Source organism: Aplidium turbinatum, chromosome 8, assembly GCF_918807975.1.
Source record: "Aplidium turbinatum chromosome 8, kaAplTurb1.1, whole genome shotgun sequence".
Taxonomy (NCBI): Eukaryota; Metazoa; Chordata; class Ascidiacea; order Aplousobranchia; family Polyclinidae; genus Aplidium; species Aplidium turbinatum.
In genome coordinates, this window is record NC_137479.1 from 1,612,059 (window position 1) to 1,632,422 (window position 20,364).

Below are 20,364 nucleotides of genomic sequence, written 5' to 3' on the forward strand. Positions count from 1 at the left end.
CAAAAAACTTATTTCATTTCAAAATCAGAAGAATTCAAATGTTTAATGCATGTAATCAAATAAGTATTCAAGTGCAATTTCATGTAGCCTACTATACAATGTTAGCTCTTAAGATTTCAGCGTTGGCTAACCCATAGAAGGTATAACTCTGATATGACTGACTGTACGGTCTGACCTACTGCAAGTGACAAGTGTTTATAATATTCAGAGACCAGATTGTGTGTCACGACATAATGGTTCAAGATGTTGTCAAATTGATATCAAACAGCAAGAGCTATTAGGCAACAGAAAACCATGAAAATGCCACTTCCAATGCTTCATGAAATTCAACATGAGAACTATTACTGTCCCTTTATCCACAAATTATTAAATTTCAATGTCTGCAGGACCTGCTTGAACTACATCTACGAAGTTACTAGGGTTTAATCTTTGCATTTTAAAGTAAAAACTAAACTAAACGTCTTGTTTTATGTCCTAAAACAAAAAGTATGACTTTTTATGACTTTACAACTTCTTAAACAGAACTCATAACAACGTAGTTCTTTCACTGTTATCAGGTTCACAACTTTGTGTACCATCAAAAGGAATATGACTGTAAGCATAGCCGTAGGAGAGTAAAAAATTTTGGGGGGGCGAACAAAATTTGCCCAAATTTTCCAAACTTTGCCCAAATTTTGCCTTTGCAAACATATTGTGAAAAACACAATATTACTCACAACCTCTGAGATAGTGTAGTCTAAGAACTCCACAATCATCAACTTGGCAGTGTACAAAAACACAGGCAGCAAAACAAGACTGAATTAACTTTAAACTAAATAAACCATCAAATTGAAATAAGTCATCAAATTCAAAAAACGTTTTCATCAACTTGGCAGTGTACTATAAAAACACAGGCAGCAAAACAAGGCTGAATTAACTTTACACTTAATAAACCATCAAATTGAAATAATTTTCTTGTGGCACAAAAATATGTATATATATATACAGGCCTAACTGGATTCAACAACAAATTAAACTGAGAATTCAACAATAACTGGACAGCAGTGGCTAAATATCCATGCCCTCAGATCATTTCAAAATCTCAAGACTCAAGGTTCGTAAATTTGCATTGAAAAAATCTAAAATGACAACCTATTTACTCATCAAACTAAAGTAACATTACTTACTCCATGCTACTTAAAACCTTGCAACCTGAAAAGAATTCGACAATTTATCATACTATGAGCATCAAATTTGCACCTTTGAAGAAAGCTAAGTTGCTATTAATTAGTATGAATATTGATCTCATTACAGTGAAGTTGTAGCCAATGTTTTTTCATTAACATCATTACCAAGATATTTTAAGTTCATGATGAAGCAACTACTGAAATCGTAGGCACTGAACTAAAACAACTCATAGGCCTATCCTATAGGTAATAGTTTCAAACTCAATCCTTGCCAGAAAATACAGACAACATCATCAATATCATACTATCTACATTGCCCGATATATTAACTGCATGAATTGGATGCCAAAACAACATAACACTTGCCTGTATATTTGATCATTGATTGCTATAATACTGTGTCATTCATGGTAAATAGCTGAGCATATCAACCCTAGGACCAGTAAACACAAACAGCAGTTAATACAAAAAATTCTTTTTATAGAAAACAATTCAACTGTAGTCCACAAAAACATGAAATCAAACACTGGAAAATTCACAGGTACTAAAACGAAGCTTAACATTCTCCACAAATTGCAACATACCAAATACAATTAGTCTGGGAGCCTACGACAGAAGATTTCACCCCATAAGGTACAAAAGGTTTGACCCCTTGAAGTTACTGGGGTCAACCATGTCACTCACAAAAAGTATGGAAGATTGACCGCGCCGGGTGGATCTGGTCCCTAGAGCCCCCTAAAAAGCCCAAAAAGGGGGTTAATTTCACCCCATAAGGTACATGGACCAAACTTGGTGAAAACGAAGTTCTATGTCAGGACATCACAAAAATATCAAATCTAACAATCTTTTCGAGTGGAAAGGTGATGTAAGACCCCCCCGAAAGTGACCCCCCGGGGGGTTAATTTCACCCCATAAGGTACATGGACCAAACTTGGTCAAAACGAAGTCTTATGTCAGGACATCACAAAAATATCAAATCTAACAATATTTTTGGGTGGAAAGGTGATGTAAGATGCCTTCAAAGTGACTTCCCTTAATGTGACCCCCTCGGAACGTTTATTTCACCCCATAAGGTACATGGACCAAACTTGGTCAAAATGAAGTCTTATGTCAGGACATCACAAAAATATCAAATCTAACAATATTTTCGGGTGGAAAGGTGATGTAAGATGACTTCAAAGTGACTTCCCATAATGTGACCCCCTCGGAAGGTGTATTTCACCCCATAAAGTACATGGACCAAACTTGGTCAAAATGAAGTCTTATGTCAGGACATCACAAAAATATCAAATCTAACAATATTTTCGAGTGGAAAGGTGATGTAAGATGACTTCAAAGTGACTTCCCATAATGTGACCCCCTCGGAAGGTTTATTTCACCCCATAAAGTACATGGACCAAACTTGGTCAAAACAAAGTCTTGTCAGGACATCACAAAAATATGAAATCTAACAATAGTTTTGGGAGGAAAGATGATGTAAGACTCACCTAAAGTGACCCCCCAGGGGATTAATTGCACCCCATAAGGTAGGCTACATGGACTAAAGTAGGTTAAATCGAAGTCTTATTTCACGGCATAACAAAAATATCAAATCTAACAATATTTTCGGGTGAAAAGGTGATGTAAGATGTCATCAAAGTAACCCTAAGAGGGTTTATTTCATCATAGAGTACATGGACCAAACGTGGTCAAAACGAAGTCTTATAGGACACCACAAAATATCAAATCTAACAATACTCTCAGTTGGGAAGATGATAAAAGACCTACCCAAAAGTGAATCTCCTCCTATAATTTAATTTACTTCATCCCTTACTCGAACCAACCTTGGTGTAACGGAAGTGCTATGCCAGGACAGTACCAATGGATTAAATCTAAAAATATTTTTATTTAGGTTTTGGTGAAATACATTCACAAGCTGTCCCATGATGCATGAAGTGGAACTATAGCCTACTTTACAAAAAGTTTTTGTATAAATCATGTTCAGTCAATCGAAAAAAGGCAACAGGACATGACAATACATGGCTTTGTAACACCAAAAACAGAAAGTACATGAGAAGCATATAGGCTACAGTAGCCAGAAAATTGATCGAAGATCTTGATACGACCACTAAATGTTGAATTAATCGAACAACTGACTATCCAAATCAAAACGTTTCGAAGTGAATCATTTGGAACGTTAATTCAGGCAGTAATGAACATTTTCCAGCTGCTACAATAAATAACCCAATAAACCCAATGTAGTAAATTTTTGTTTAATGCCATTTGCTTCATGTCTCTAATCAGTTATTGTAACTGTTCATTCATAAACAGAGATTGTTTGTGTAAATGTAAACGGTCGTTTCTTTATTCTTCATTGTCACTGCTGTCGCTTTCACTTTTTTTGTCTTATTCTTCGTCTTATTTGGATAGTCAGTTGTTCTATTAAGTCAACATTTAGTGGTCGTATCAAGATCTTGGATCAATTTTCTGGCTACAGTATAGCCACGGCGCCGATCCCTATAGGACAGTGGGGACATGTCCCCACCATCTTTTTACATGTCCCCACCATCTTTTTACATGTCCCCATCATCTTTTTACATTATTTTTGTAACGTAAAAGGGAAAATATTACCCGAATGTCACAATTTTACCAGTTAAACGTTTAAAATATGTTGAAAGGAGGGGACAACATTTTTGTTTTATGCGAGGAAGCCCCAACCGTAGTAGAAATGTTTTATTAGGCAGAGAAACCCTAGTGTAACTCGCAAATTGTATTTAATTTGGTTACGCCAGGGCCACACAGTGCAGAGTTTTAGAATTACTTTGAAAGAGTCGTACCAGCATGTAGTGCAGTAAGTGTAGCTTGTGTTACTTTTGTATAAGAAAAAAGCTATTTTTTCAGTTATTATTACATTGAGGTTAAGAGCTGCTGAAATATCTTTACCGGTTTGGCAAAAAATTGTATATAGGAAAATCAGCAGTTGGAAGGCTGACAGGCAGCTTTTTTTCAATTGAAAAAACTCTTACCCTACTCAATTTTTAAAAGACTTGTCACGTTCCAAATCGTCTTCAGTGTGGACATGGCCATTGTCAACCTCCTAAACTTCAAGATCGATCGGTCAGAGTATTTTGCAGTCATTGACAGCTCGCAGCAAAATCTTACTGACTATTTCAAGTCGACCGATCTTGAGCACTACAAAATTCTACAAGAATCACTCTTTAGTGGAAAGCTACAATCACATTTGGTAGACGATTATCATCAGTTCTTTGACACAGAGTCCCTTGCACAAGATTTTCGAATGATATTCAAGAAGATACAATCCGCTGTTCGGCAAATGTTTCCGCAAGTGGAACTTTTGCTCATATCACCAGCCCGCTCGTGTTCAGCTGAACGCTCATTTTCAACTTTGCGACGTATCAAAACTTTGTTACGATCTACCATGACACAGAAACGGCCAAATCATGCAATGGTCTGCTATGTGCACAATAAAGTTTTGAATTCGATCAACCTTCATTACAAGCCAAGGATCAACCAAGGACTTCGTTTTTAGTTCGCCGGAGACTCGTTGCCGAGTTGCAGTGTTTGGACTTCTGCTGTCCAATGCTGACACAGACAATTAAAATACATCGCATTAGACTTGTAGCCTATCTACTGTAGGCCTATTTGTTTGTTTGTTGAACAGACCCCAATCTTTCAGCTCGCTTCGCTCGTCTGCCCTTTCTTTCCTAGTAAATGTCCCCACCAATCTTAGAGAGCGATCGGCGCCCATGACTGTAGCCTATATGCTTCTTATGTACTTTCTGTTTTTGGTGTTACAAAGCCATGTATTGTTACGTCCTGTTGCCTTTTTTAGATTGACTGAATATGATTTATACAAAAACTGTTTGTAAAGTAGGCTATAATTCCATTTCATGCATCATGGGACAGCTTGTGAATGTATTTCACCAAAACCTATATAAAAATATTTTTCGATTTAATCCATTGGTACTGTCCTGGCATAGCACTTCCGTTACACCAAGGTTGGTTCGAGTAAGGAATGAAGTAAATTAAACTATAGGAGGAGATTCACTTTTGGGTAGGTCTTTTATCATCTTCCCAACTGAGAGTACTGTTAGATTTGATATTTTGTGGTGTCCTATAAGACTTCGTTTTGACCACGTTTGGTCCATGTACTCTATGATGAAATCAACCCTCTGGGGGTTACTTTGATGACATCTTACATCACTTTTCCACCCGAAAATATTGTTAGATTTGATATTTTTGTTATGCCGTGAAATAAGACTTCGATTTAACCTACTTTAGTCCATGTAGCCTACCTTATGGGGTGCAATTAACCCCCTGGGGGGTCACTTTGGGGGAGTCTTACATCATCTTTCCTCCCAAAACTATTGTTAGATTTGATATTTTTGTGATGTCCTGACATAAGACTTCGTTTTGACCAAGTTTGGTCCATGTACTTTATGGGGTGAAATAAACCTTCCGAGGGGGTCACATTATGGGAAGTCACTTTGAAGTCATCTTACATCACCTTTCCACTCGAAAATATTGTTAGATTTGATATTTTTGTGATGTCCAAACATAAGACTTCATTTTGACCAAGTTTGGTCCATGTACTTTATGGGGTGAAATAAACGTTCCGAGGGGGTCACATTATGGGAAGTCACTTTGAAGGCATCTTACATCACCTTTCCACCCAAAAATATTGTTAGATTTGATATTTTTGTGATGTCCTGACATAAGACTTCGTTTTGACCAAGTTTGGTCCATGTACCTTATGGGGTGAAATTAACCCCCCGGGGGGTCACTTTCGGGGGGGTCTTACATCACCTTTCCACTCGAAAATATTGTTAGATTTGATATTTTTGTGATGTCCTGACATAGAACTTCGTTTTCACCAAGTTTGGTCCATGTACCTTATGGGGTGAAATTAACCCCCTTTTTGGGCTTTTTAGGGGGCTCTAGGGACCAGATCCACTCGGCGCGGTCAATCTTCCATACTTTTTGTGAGTGACATGGTTGACCCCAGTAACTTCAAGGGGTCAAACCTTTTGTACCTTATGGGGTGAAATCTTCTGTCGTAGGCTCTCGGTCTAAATATTTTCCAAAATTGAAGATGGCACTGTTTACATTCATGGGAAAATTTTAATGTATGTCATACAAAATATTACACTATAACAATATACAAAGTTTTTAAACTGGTAAGATGTTCAAAACTCATGGTAAGATTGATTCTCTCAATAACTGGACATTTTTACAAATAAATTTATTAGTAGAATATAGATAAAGAAGCAAAAAACCTCATAAGATTACCAGTACAAAGCAGGGTTTCAAAATTCCACCAATGAAGAAATGTAGTGTATATCCTAATGATTATTAGTAATAGCTTACCTCTGCCTTCTTATTGCATTATTTTACATTTTGCAGATATGATATATCATATATATACTAAATCGAAGCTTAATATTCTGCCCAAATTGCAATATACCAAATACAAAAGTTTTAAAATTGATGACACTACATTTAACATTTAAAAAAAATGTTAATGTATTTCATACAAAATGCAACACTATAAACAAATTCCTAAACTAGAAAGATTTTGAAAACTCATGGTAAGATTGATTTGCCCAATAACTGAACATTTTTGCCCAAATATTTTTACAAATAAATAGGCTATCATACATTAGTAGAATATAGAGAAAGAAGCAAAAAACCTCATAAGATTACCAGTACAAAGCAGGGTTTCAAAATTCCACCAGCAAAAAATGTACCGTAGTGTATATCCTAATTCCAAATGAACTTCAGTGATAAGCTTACCGGTACCTCTGCTTGCTAATTGCATTTTTTTACATTGACACTCTGCAGATATATACTGAATCGTGAATCGAAGCTTAACATTCTGCCCAAATTGCAATATAAAAAATACAAAAGTTCCAAAATTGATGACACTACATTTAACATTTAAAGAAAAATGTTAATGTATATATTACATACAAAATGCACATAAAGTAATAAGCAAAAACCTCATAAGGTTATTAGCAGGCTACCCAGCAAGCTTAGAAATCTCACCTGTGAAGAAATGCAGCCTATGTACATGCTGGTGAATATCGGTACTAATAAGCTTAACTTTGCTTGCCAATTACGTTCTTTTACACTTTACTTTTTGCAGGTGGTGTTGAATCGAAACTTATCATTGTGCCCAAATTGCAATACCACATGCAACAATTTTCAAAATCGATGAAAATGCATTTTACATTGATTAGAAAATATTAATGTATATATCTCATAAATTATAACAATTACGTAAAGTTTCTAAACTGGTAAAATGTCGAAATATCATGATAAGATTGATTTGCCCAAATAAGTGCAGATTTTTGCCCAAATTCGCGGCGTTTTTTTTTCAGCGGGGGAGCGACCGCCCCCCCTGCCCCCCCATCTCCTACGGCTATGACTGTAAGGACTTTTACTGGCCCTTACTCATCTTTTGCTTATTCTTAAGTCTTTTTTTTTAGTTAACTCGTGACAGTGATCTAAGTCAGCGCTCTTTAACCTTTTTGCCACGGCGGAACCTATGATTTACATTCGCGCGCGTCACGAAACCCTAACAAAAATTTATAAATCACAAATTACCTGGAAGAAAATGACGTATTTTATTAGGCCATATTATTACAGTATTAGGGAAATCAATTTTGTGACCTAAAAACTTGAAGTTTTAACCATAGGTGTTGAAAATTTTGACCGATAACTTCCTGCGCTTACAACTCAAATGTGAAATACGAAGCTTCTAGAAATTAAACGGTTAATTAAGAACATTTTCTTTTTCTGATGAAATAAAAATATGGAAGACTTAATGATACCAGAAGTAAAGAAAGTCACCGCAGTGTCTTTATATACCCTGAAATTACTGACAAGGTTTTTATAGCCCTGCTATACTTTAACATCAAGTAGCCTACTGCTTCAAGATATTGCCTTTGAAGTTCCTGTCTCTTGCCAAATATTATTTCGAATGGAGGTCCTCAGCACACTGTGCGAATGTGGTGAAATATCAAATAGAAAATATCAATATCAAAATACCAGCCTTCCACGCCTAAGCTATTTTTCAATCGTCCAGTAGTGGAAAAAAGTAATGTTATCACTAGGGCAAGTTTTTTATGACTTGAAAAATCGAAAAATATGACTATTTTTTTTAAGTATATGACAGCATGTGACTTTACTTTTTAAGCATTAAGTAATTATAATCTCCGTAGTTTACAACTAGCATGCAAGCTTTTACATGTATTTTAAACAATGACATATTCGAACAACGAACAAATACTTGAAAGTCACTACAAGAATTCAAATGTCTAACGTATTTTTGATCAATAAACATTTAAGTACAATTTTAAACAATAAATACTATTAATACTACAATAAGTACTCAATGCCTAGTAAAAAAGCCAAGCAGAGCAAATTACATCAAATATAGTTATTCCTTTTTAAATCCTCTACAGCCTGTTTCACGCTAAAAGAAGCATCATAAGGAATAAATTTTATTTAATTAATAAATTATAATTTAATAAATGAATGAATAATTATTAAATAGCTCTATTTGAATAAGGTAGTATACAAAATTTCCGTCTGTAAAATTTCTGTTTGGACAAAGTGTTGATTTCAAAAAGAGAAATGATTGCACCACAGATGCTGAAGTAAGCTGGCATTTCAACAAATTTGCATACAGTGCTCGAGAAATATCCAAGGTTGCAAACTATGCTCTTCGTACGAACACGAATATTCGTTATTCGTAAGCCGTTTGTGTTTAAAAAATTAAAAAATCGAAACTCAATCTATTTAAAAATTTTGTTCGGAAAGCTACGTGCAACTATTTTGAAATACAAACATTTTAAAGTTTAGTGAAATGTTGACAACCAGACAAAATTTCTCTAAAATACAGTAATTGCACAAATACAAAATAATTCAATTGTTTTTAACAGAAAAAGACCTTTGTGTTCGTAAATTTTGTTTGTGTAGTTGAAGTGAAAAAGTTTGTTTACGAACAAAAAACATCATCTACTTACAAGATATTATGAGTTATGATAATACGTTTGTGTAGTCGAATGGTGGAGCGTCTGCGCGACGCCAGTTCGACACCACTCCAGAGCACGCGACTGTGTCTCATAAATCTACAAATTATTAAATTTCAATGTCTACAGCAGCTGCTTGAACTACATCTACGAAGTTACTAGGGTTCGATCTTTGCATGTTAAGCTAAAAGTCATATTTTATGACCTAAAACAGAAAATATGATTTTTTATGACTTTATAACATCTTACACAGAGCTCACGACAACGTAGATCTTCACTGTTATCAGTTTCATCAGTTTATGTACCACAAAAAAATGACTTGAATCACTTTTCTGGCCGTAGTTATTACCTTAAAAACTGCACCAAACAGATTATTAAGTTAGAATTGCAACAAAAAATCAATATCTTTAATAAACTATTAAAGATGAAAATAAAAATCATGTAAAAAAAAGTTGATAAGCTTCTCGTCGTATCAGTCTGAAATTTAGTTTATGAACGTTTCAAAAACTTTAAACAAGGCAGAAATATTTTGATTTTATTAAATTTTGTTTGTCCTAGTTATTACATTTCAAAAAGTAATGAAATACTTCAACTAATAAACAGTTATTACAAAAGTGACAAAGTCAGGAATAACCTCTTGTTTAACTAACTGGTCTACTTGGAGTGTGAATGCGGCACGGTGATTAAAAATTCAGAATGACGCATCAATACAGTGAAAAAAGAAGTTGATGCCCCTATATCAGGGGTGGGGAACCTTTTTAGTATTGCGGGTCAAATAAAATGAGAAATAACACAGGCGGGCCACTAAAAATTTCGAAATTTTATTTACAGGTAAAAAATGCAGTGAAGTAGACAATGATTTATTTTACTTTTACAGCTAGTGGGATGGCTAAAAGTTTTTATTTTTGGTGAGTCGTGTGATGTCTGCTGACACGGAAGATGTTGCAACTCTTAACTGCATCTTCACGTTTTTATCAGTCAGTCTGGAGCAAAGCCGACTTTTTGTTAGATTCGATTTGGAAAAAAACTGCTCGCAACGGTAGGTGCTTCCAAGCAGAGACACATATTTCAAAGCATGTTTCCGTATGACTGGAAAATCATCAGCATTTATGTAGCGTTGATAAAAGTTGAGCAGTGGAATATATACATACAGAACATTTTCGTGCGAATTTTACGATTTGATTTTGTTCCATTAGAATAGCCCACGTTACACTTTAATTTAGTTACGTTGTTGTACATTTGCTGTAACCACACTTCGCTTATCTCATGTGAAAATTCCAGGTCACTCAAGCCAATGGGAATGCCATTTAACCTACTTATAGCAACCAACCCTGTCATAACGTCATTTAACCTAGTTGTTACATATCATCTGTTTCTTGTATAGTGTTTTGATTTGATGATCGTGTTTCCAGCAATGAGTACTTCCCAAACAGGGCACGTTGTTGGAGCCCAAATGGCTGTGCACAAGATATGACCATAACAAGATGAAATCTGTCATTATTTTCAAAAAGCCAAATCCCCAAACTCTATTTCTAGTAGTGAATAAAAAAATATCAGTAACCTCTCAAGTTTTGTAGCTCCACACAAAGAGAAAATTACATGACTTTTAACTCTTTGAAAGACTTAAAAGTTAAGTAATTTTCACTTTGTGTGGAGCTACAAGTACTTGAGAGGTTACTGATATTTCTATATTCACTTGTTGATTTATGCATATCAGTTGGTATTCTCTGTGGACTCTTTTCTTGTATCATGGGCCAGTCCAATAGATGTTTTCTGGCACACCTCTTCTTTTTCTTTGAATTTCTATTTCTACTATCTTTTTTCTTCGGACCTCAATAATGCAGTGTGAGTTTTCTCGCAGAATTTTTACTTTGTTAGACATAGCGCGCCCCCTCTCCAAATTTTGTCAAAATTACTATCTTGCCTCTTCCATGGTGTTCTGGAGCCGAGTTTCCTCTTGGTAGTATACCTATGACGTATGTATACTACAGTCCTTAGGTATTGTAGTCTGCAGATACCGTACAAACATCTTTAAAATAATGAATACGAGATGACGATCCGCTGCGAACCGAGTACTTTTCACAAAATAGAATATTTACACAGACATTATGCAGTTATAGTAAGGTCACAATGCAGGGTGGTGACTTTCTCATCTCTCGTGTTTATTCTAATAAAATCGGAAATATTAAAAGTCTGTTCGAATTAAATACAATAAAGTGAAGAATTGTCATTGAAACAGCAACAAGTCTAAGGTGGTAATGGGCGGGGCGGGACAAGTAGAAAGAATGACAGACAGCATATGGGTCAAAAAAAAAACACAGAATGGACATCAAGAAAGCGAAATGAACTAAACAGAGATCGAAAAAAAGGTGGTGTGGTGGAAATGAATGAAATGGTGTGGAAACATATGTGGAGGCCATCTGCCGGCAGTGGCATGACTTGTTGATGATGAAGTAAAGCATTGCTGCATGAACCAGATCTAAGAAACAGTGTCAATTGGAGTGTTGTCAAGGTTTCTATTGAATCCCATTGCTCTCGACGTCGTGCCTTTGAGGTCGAGGGTCTGAATTGTCATTCAAAACCGCTTAAAACCTTCCTGGCAATACTGTAATATCACCACATCATGTTTCTGATACTTTTTAACGCTGATGTTCATCAATGTTGTTTGTAACTTGTTTATGTTTCTGTGACTTACCACAGGGTCTGTAGACAAGGGTTGCGCAAAGAATTTCTTGGGCAACGGTTCGTTCACATCTTCTGGAAGTTCGTAAATTTTGAATGCACCCTGAAAATTATACGAAATTTAATAACAGATTGCGTTCAACTTATATTATCACGTGTTGTAATCCTAATTTCTTCTGGAATAAATGTAACCAAAGGAAGTAAACTTTCTCTAATTAATATAACAGATTTAATTTGATGAGAACCACGACGAATGCTCATGACATGTTTGGTGACTCAGCATTTTCCGTTACCCTTCTCGTAAGATCGAGATGAGAGAAGGATTATGTAGCAGTTTACCTTAAATTCTCCAGCAAACTCAGGTTCTTCACTTCTGTCATGTTTTCCTTTGTTCAGTTTGAATGTTTCAATGAAATCGTAAAAGTAATTGAAATTTTCTTCCTTTTCCAGCTCATTCTTGTAAATCTGCGACAGCTTCAAGGTTTACAACCAGTCAAACAAACAACCAAAACTTGTTTCAAGATAAACTACCTTGATAAGATCGAGCCCGAGCGACATGTAATCTCCACATTTTCCACTATCTCCGATCGAAGCGTAATACTTTGACCACCAGTCTATCTCATCATGTCGAACCATCTGCAATCACGTTGGGGTTCATGAAAAATATGACAAACAAAATACCCAAAGCCAACCATTCATACTTATTGTATCATCACTTTTGTGAATATGTCGTTTGGTTCAGTAAATTTAAACATATTATGTAAAATTGGTGGTGTGTGGGATTACAGTATTTTTCCTTTGGTCTGCAATAGAGAAAAAAAACAAGTCTACTAATTGTCTTTGTTTTACACTCTGAAAGTTTTCAAACGACTCAAAAGTATAGTCTTTATGCTCTGGCGTCAAATTTCCTAGAAACATGCTAAAGCAATCTGGTGATATCAATTTTTTTCCTGAGATGAACAACAAGTGGCTCCCGGCGCTCTATTCCGTGAATAACATCTGCAATATCTGATAGATGCAAAACGAAACTTGTTAACAAAGAGCCTTTACCCGGATACCCCAGCTGCAAGGGCCAACGGAGAATAAAACAAGCAAGATTAAAGTTGTTGGGCAGTTTTCCCCTTTGTTGTCTTTTTAAAACAGACTCACTGCGCTTCCATAGATAAACTAACTTTTCCCAACTACATGCTAGCCAGGTCTACTCTAAGCATGAAAAACGATATTGTCACGGTTGTGCGGAAAACCTGAAGTTGGCTTTTGTCGATCAATCTTCAACTGATGCCGCGATTGAGTGGGAGTGCATAGATATCTCAGATATCTACAAGCCACCACCCCCCCAGTATACCGACTTAGGCAACAAAAACTCAAGCAACGACGGAGAATTGGTGGATGATTCGACCGGTACCAATCACCCGGCCGCCCTATGGAACCCAAAGAAAGCAACCAGTTTCTAATTTGGTCTCTCTTTCAGCGTCGTCATAAACATCCTGGCACTTGTCCCAAATGCGCCGGTGAAGCGACAAAACTTCAAAAAAGATGACTAGATACAATTAAAACAGTCTGTTTATGGCACGGTTACCATCACCTGAAACGTGCAACTTAGACGAGGCATACCATGACTTTTGCAGCTACATAGTATCTGTGGCAAAGTCGTAAAACCACGGAGTCGTTGTACCAGCTATACACTGCGCGGTTCTGTGTAATTAAAAGAATTTATATCCTTTAGTTTAGATCAGGGGTCACCAACCTTTTTTGCATGCGGGCCACTTTGGCACTAAGGAGAGCTGTGGCGGGCCGCACTAATAAAATATTAGGTAAGTTGACTTTTATGCTAGAAAAGAACGCATTTCGTATCCAGCGTTACATGTTGTTCATATTTATGTTAGAATACCGCAGCAACAAACTTAACAACGCTATTGCCATTTTAACAATGCTAACAATTAATCGAACAATGCTGCTGCCAGGCTAAGCTCCTTTTACAACACTTTTGACTTTTTTAACAATGCCTAATAAACGAGGCCACTTGTTTTGCGCACTTATAACGAGGCGAGCGGTTTCATCAGAATATTCATCGCCAAGCAAGAGTGGTGTTGTCAGTTCGCTTCACAAATGATATCTTGCAATTAACAATTTCAGTACAAGGAAATGTTTGACACATCGCAATACAGGCAACAATAGTGACCTGCAAACATATCAGCGAAAAATAGGTTCCAATAACAGGGAAAAAAAAACAGGCACCATGAAACAAACGCTTGTGGAAATCATCGAAAAATCGTAATTCTATCGTAATTCATGAACAGTCTTCCCTCTAAAAAAGCAATGAGTTGGTTTTTTATCCTTTTTGTGAGAGTCTATAAAACCGTCTTTCTTTTATTATAGACAACTGTCACTTGCGGTGCTTATCAGCGTGGCAAGAATTTGTTGATTAACAACATTTTGTAGTACTTGCTTCGGCAGTAGGCCTACATATACTAAAATTGGAACGATACAGAGAAGATTAGCATGGCTCCTGCGCAAGGATGACACGCAAAATCGTGAAGCGTTCCATATTTCTTTAAAAAAAACAAAAAAACATTTTGCAGTAGCCTACTAAGCTAAATATTTTCATAATACAATCAGAAAAAGTCTTTAAATTTATATATAATATTTTGCCAATTTATTATAAATGGAGTTGGCACACCGACCTATTTTGCCAACAAAAACTTGCATAAAGAGAACACTGCTCGTGAAACACAATAACGGTGAAACGCACACTAGTGTTTACATGACATTTGCAAACTTAAATTAAGCCACCCCATGCTCACAGACAATTTCGAAATTCGAAAACAGACGTTTTAATCAACCACTGGGACAGTGTGGTTAGACATCGCATTGGAATAACTTTAAGCAACTTCCACCTAGAACTGTAATCTGATTGGTCGGTGGTGAAATCATATGCAAAGCGAAAATATGCTTCCCGGAAAGTATTTTTTGCTTTCGTGCTCTTTAACTCCTTAAGAAAAGTATTTTTGGTTATACTTGTACGCTGATACCTTCCGCGGGCCGCAGCGATACAGCGTGGCGGGCCGCATGCGGCCCGCGGGCCGCCAGTTGGTGACCCCTGGTTTAGATAAACGTGTTAGCTTTGTTTTAGGACTGGTGAAGTTTCTAGCATAATTTGATAAATTGCGTCAAAACATCAAAAACTTACCACAGGTCGTCTTGCATATAGGCCAACATTTTCAACAAGAGTTATTGGATTTTTTTTTACATTTCTTTAAGTACAAAGTTGGTTACTCAGGCATTTTATTAAAGTACTGTATAAGTAATGACGATAGTCGTCTTTATTTTACAAACCTTTTGAAATTGTGTTCTAATTGTTTGAAAGTTTGAAAGTTAAACTTTGAAAGACACTAAACTCATGTTCAACACTGGTTTCGAAAACTTAACTGTCTTCATCTTCAGTGCTGACAGTATAATTTTCGAAGCGCTTGCTGAACATGAGTTTAGCATCTACATTGTGGGCTCTTTATTTTTTGATTAGATTAACCAGGCGTTCCAACCAATTTGGTTCTAAGTTTGAAAGCCTAAGCAAAAAAGGCAAACATTTAGACATTAAAAAGTAATAAATTATTAAAACAATTAATAGAAATCAAATAAAGTCCAGAACTTATCTGACCTCTTCATCATTTGAGCTCCTCTTTAAAGCCTTGTAAAAAAGACAAAAAACGATATTGATTAAAAACGTCTTAACATATGAAAACGCTTTAAGATCTAGTTTAAAATCTAACCATCTTCTCCACCACAAGATCTCTGGCAAAACCAAGCAACCACACAGCATTTAACATATTACATTAAAGTGAATATAAACTATAAACTACGAACGTTTTCAGCCATACACATGTTAGCTCTTTTCAAGTAACGAAAAATAACTAATTTTACATCTACATTGAAAATAAATAACTGATTTATACTGATCTACACGGCAATTTTCGACTCTTCCGATTATTTCTTCAAACCATTGTGTATGAAACATGTAAAAAATGAGGAAACAAAGTCGGACTGAAGAAAAACCATGCGATGGAAAAAACGAGATGGAGAATAAGAGTAAAGGCAATCGCTGCAAGGAAAAACACCGGCCACCACTACTAGTGAAGACAAAACTGAATTCGGATGATGAAGATGAGGTAAGGAAAAAAGAGGAAACCTATAGAAAGGAAAACTGTAGTAGTCGGATCCAGCGCATAGGGCAAACGAAAGAAAGTACTCTCATAACTAAGCTACCTGGTTCGGCGTGCATGATGAGTGTCATGCAACCGTATCGCCGTCGCTCGGTATTCAAGCATGGTACAATCTCCTGTGCGCACTTAAGCATGGTGTAACATCCTGTGCGCACTCAAGCATGGTGAAACCTCTTGTGCGCACTTAAGCATGGTGCAATTTCTTGTGCGGACTTAAGCATGGTGCAACCTCCTGTGCGCACTTAAGCATGGTGCAATTTCTTGTGCACACTTAAGCATGGTGCAACCTCCTGTGCGCACTTAAGCATGGTGCAATCTCTTGTGCACACTTTAGCATGGTGCAACTTCCTGTGCGCACTTAAGTATGGTGCAATCTCTTGTGCACACTTAAGCATGGTGCAATCTCTTGTGCGGACTTAAGCATGGTGCAACCTCCTGCGCGGACTTAAGCATGGTGCAATCTCTTGTGCGGACTTAAGCATGGTGCAATCTCTTGTGCACACTTTAGTATGGTGCAACCTCTTATGCGCACTTAAGCATGGTGCGACCTCCTATGCGCACTTAAGCATGGTGCAATCTCTTGCGCACACTTAAGCATGGTGCAACCTCCTATGCGCACTTAAGCATTGCAAAATCTCTTGTGCGGACTTTAAAATGTCGCAACCTCCTGTGCGCACTTAAGCATGGTACAACTTCCTGTGCAGACTTAAGCATGGTGCAATCTCTTGTGCACACTTAAGCATGGTGCAACCTCCTGTGCGCACTTAAGCATGGTGCAATCTCTTGTGCACACTTAAGCATGGTGCAACCTCCTATGCGCACTTAAGCATGGCGCAATCTCTTGTGCGGACTTAAGAATGGTGCAATCTCCTGTGCGCACTTAAGCATGGTACAACTTCTTGTGGGCAGTTAAGCATGGTGCAACCTCTTGTGCGCACTCAATCAAGCAATAGTTTATTTGCCAGAAGCAGAAACAGTATATGGTCGAAATATGAAAGTTGTATAGCCTATACACTGCAAAAGTGGCACAAGTTCCAATACTGACAGACAACGAAACGACCATACGGTCTATTAGTCAATTGCCATCCTACAGAAATGATAATCAAGCATAATACAACCATCTGTGCGCACACAAGCGGTACAATGATAACAAAGTTTTCAGCAATAACTTTGATAGGAACTAGCGTAAAAGCGTTGCAGAGATTTCTAACATACTTTCAAACATATAAAGCATTCCAAAATACAGGAAGATCTCAGATGGACGTATGGACGTAATAGAATGAATTATTTCATGACAGTGTATGTCATTTTCCTGTACAATACAGTTTCCAAGGTATGGCTCATGGCCACCTGGAGATGCGGCCTGATTTGTCACATTTTGCAGAATTTGATTACAGCTACTGCTAGTGCTTGACTGACATTTTTTGAGATGTTTTTACTTTTTGCGGTTTACTAATGACAAAAAACTTTTTTGTTGCCTTGGGGAAGCAGTAGCAAATGAGAAAAAGTAAGTTGAAAAACGCAAAATCAGACTGTTATTGAAAATTAACAGTCTGACTAAAATTTACAAAATCAAATTTTCTTTGTTTTTCAACATGTGAGGATGTTAAAACCTATTGTGTCATCTGGGAAAAAGAATAAAGAAAGCGTAAAAATCTAATTTTTAGAAAAATTTATTTAAACGTTCGCCCAAAGTTAGAAAAACCTGGAAATTTCTGCAAAATGTGACAAATCAGGCCGTATCTTTAGATGGCCATGTATGGCTATATTATTATCAAAACAATTAAGGAAAAAATTTCTGAAAGCAACTCACTGTTTTCAACTTTCCAAAAAATCCACGTGATGTTTTAGGTTTCTCAGTAGGTGCATCTACCTCGATTTCTATTTCATCTCTTCCACATAATGACGGTGAAGACGAAACATCTTGATCCTCTATGCGCAGACAAAAAGTAGTGTTATGAAATTTTAAGAGCCGGTAAACTGTTATAGTAATAATGGTTGAGGAGTTTTGTTTACCGACACTGACGCCCTGGAAGCAACCATCACTCTCAAGAGTCATAATTGTATAATTTTTTATAATATAACAGTTCAGTTGTTTTTTATAACATTGCATCAATGCGTATCTTGTGGAAAACAAATTCCCACCACTGACGTTGCTGGTTGATTTGCAAAAGCAGTTACACAACGCAAGTGCCAAAGTGGTAAAAATTTAACAATAGCTCATTGGTATTGCTACTATAGTCTGCTAAGTGGCTTACAAGCAGTCTAGGACAACACAACAAAATTGCAGTGTCTAATGTATACAAAACTAGCAGTGATTACTAGGCTAACTGAGATAATTACTAAAACTGGCCATTAAAATATTATGGATGTCTAAAGGTGATTGCGTGAGCTTTTTAAAACTGTTAAGGTTGTATTGAAAAGTTAATGTTCTACATAAAGAAATAAAGAACAAGATGTCATTCAGATGGCATCACGAAATGCAGAGATATGATACTGAAAAGAGCAAGAGAGTTTATATCAAAACCTCTATTCTAGCAGTCAACAAAGGGCAAACAGCACTGATAATTACAAAAATGAAAGTTTCATAATCATTCAAAAAGTAAATATTCCAGAAATTAAACACGCATTTAATCAGATAAAGCGAGACAAGCACCCGTCGAAGACAACATTACCCTTGATTATTTTGTATTACGTATTACATTATTTTGTACCCTTTGTACAAGTATTTGTGCAATTCTTCAAGTACTTTGGAATGCCACCTATAAGTTGAGCGCATTTTTTCTACCGGCAGTTTAACATTTACGACACGTAGTTTTACGTCTTCTTAGCGTTGAAGCCAGGGATATCTAGAACAACGGGATTGCTGACTTTGCAAATTTCGATAAAGCGATGGACACTAGAAGGGTCAGCGCTGTTAACGCCCGAAAATGAAAAAGGTGAAAGCGCGTGTCAATTACGCTGTTGAGAAGTCGCCTTTTCTAGATATCCCTGCTGTGAAGCTAAAATAAGGTCTTGAAAGTGGGCACCCCTAGGCATCTTCCCTAACAACGCCCATAGCAACAACTAATGGCTGGCCTTGTCTATAACTTAAGATCATCATTTTAAAGCAAACTTTTGCTGTTAGTCATCCAAGACTACTGAGTATTGAACACAGCTTTAGTTTTCATATTTAATTGATTATTGCATCACTTTTGGGCAAGTTTTAGTCATCAAAAATAGGAAATGAAAAAAAATGAAAAAAAGTAAGAAAATTCAATTTCGTGGTATTTCTAAGCAAAGAAAGTTGGATAAGGTTGGTTGTAAGTCTAACAATGGTGGTAGACTTGATGAACTGTTACTGTAACACAAGTGTAACCTTTCCTGTAACACCAGAAATCCATCCAACAACAGACAAATCAAGAAAAAGAAGCTTTGACACATCCAAGGCCAGGAGAAAAACATTTAAAGCACTTAAGAAAAAATTACAAACCCAAGCAGAGGCAAAAAAGGGTCTACTTATGATAAAGGAGGCTTTAAGGTGTTGAAAATGTTATGTACCAAATTTTAAGTACCAAATTTTAATCCCAAATATCTCTTTCATTTATTTGCCAATCGCTTTCAAATTTTTAACACTATCAGATAGAGTAAACATGCAAAGCCTCTGGTCAAAGAATTTTGGAAATTTTGTCCATGATGTTGTCGGTACCCGTTTGTTTCATGTCTGAGGATCAAAATTTTTTGAAAAAATGCAACAATTCGAATAACTTTTTATTTTCTCAAAATATCTTCATTTCCTTCCATAGAGCTTCAGTCTTGATACTTATAAACACTCTGTTAAAATTTGATTCAAATCCAGTAAGTGGTATTAATAAAATATTTGTGTTTTAAATTTGTGTATTTTTCACCACTTGGTGGCGGTTTGGGGAAAAACGGCCACATTTTCAAACTTTTTTTTGCTTTTTTTAAATTATTTCATCTTCAAGCATCATTTTAAAAACAAGAAATGGATTGTATGTTGAGAAATCCACATTTTAGTTTGTGCAGTAATGATGCAGTAACCCTCCTATTGTCTACTTCAAAACAGAGTCAGCAATCCCGTTGTTCTAGATATCCCTGGTTGAAGCCTACATTATGTTGCATCCGCAGTGCTTTTGCATATCGTGATTGCAAGCGTCGCTCAGGGCATTTCTATCAACTTTGGAAACTCGACCTTAAACTAAGCGTCTAGCGTTGAAATCTCAGTAGTATGATTTGCTCAGTTATTCAGTACTATTCTTT

The 20,364-nt window shown here is 36.4% G+C and overlaps 1 protein-coding gene and 1 pseudogene across 6 annotated transcripts in view; one reads left to right on the forward strand and one right to left on the reverse strand.

Annotated features, from left to right (window-relative positions):
- Positions 1-20,364, reverse strand: part of LOC145775695 (myoferlin-like) — a 213,718-nt gene that overhangs the window by 49,895 nt on the left and 143,459 nt on the right. For all 6 annotated transcript variants that reach the window (XR_014290170.1, XM_082587040.1, XM_082587039.1 and 3 more), the window contains 5 exons: positions 17,918-18,036; positions 15,543-15,572; positions 12,416-12,520; positions 12,224-12,349; positions 11,898-11,987 (listed from right to left, as the gene is read on the reverse strand). Coding sequence is in view for 5 of the 6 variants with exons in the window: in XM_082587040.1 (XP_082443166.1) it covers positions 11,898-11,987; positions 12,224-12,349; positions 12,416-12,520; positions 15,543-15,572; positions 17,918-18,036 (470 nt within the window). In the remaining variant the exon portion in view is untranslated. The remainder of the gene's footprint in view (positions 1-11,897; positions 11,988-12,223; positions 12,350-12,415; positions 12,521-15,542; positions 15,573-17,917; positions 18,037-20,364) is intronic.
- Positions 14,341-14,438, forward strand: LOC145776465 (U6 spliceosomal RNA; annotated as a pseudogene).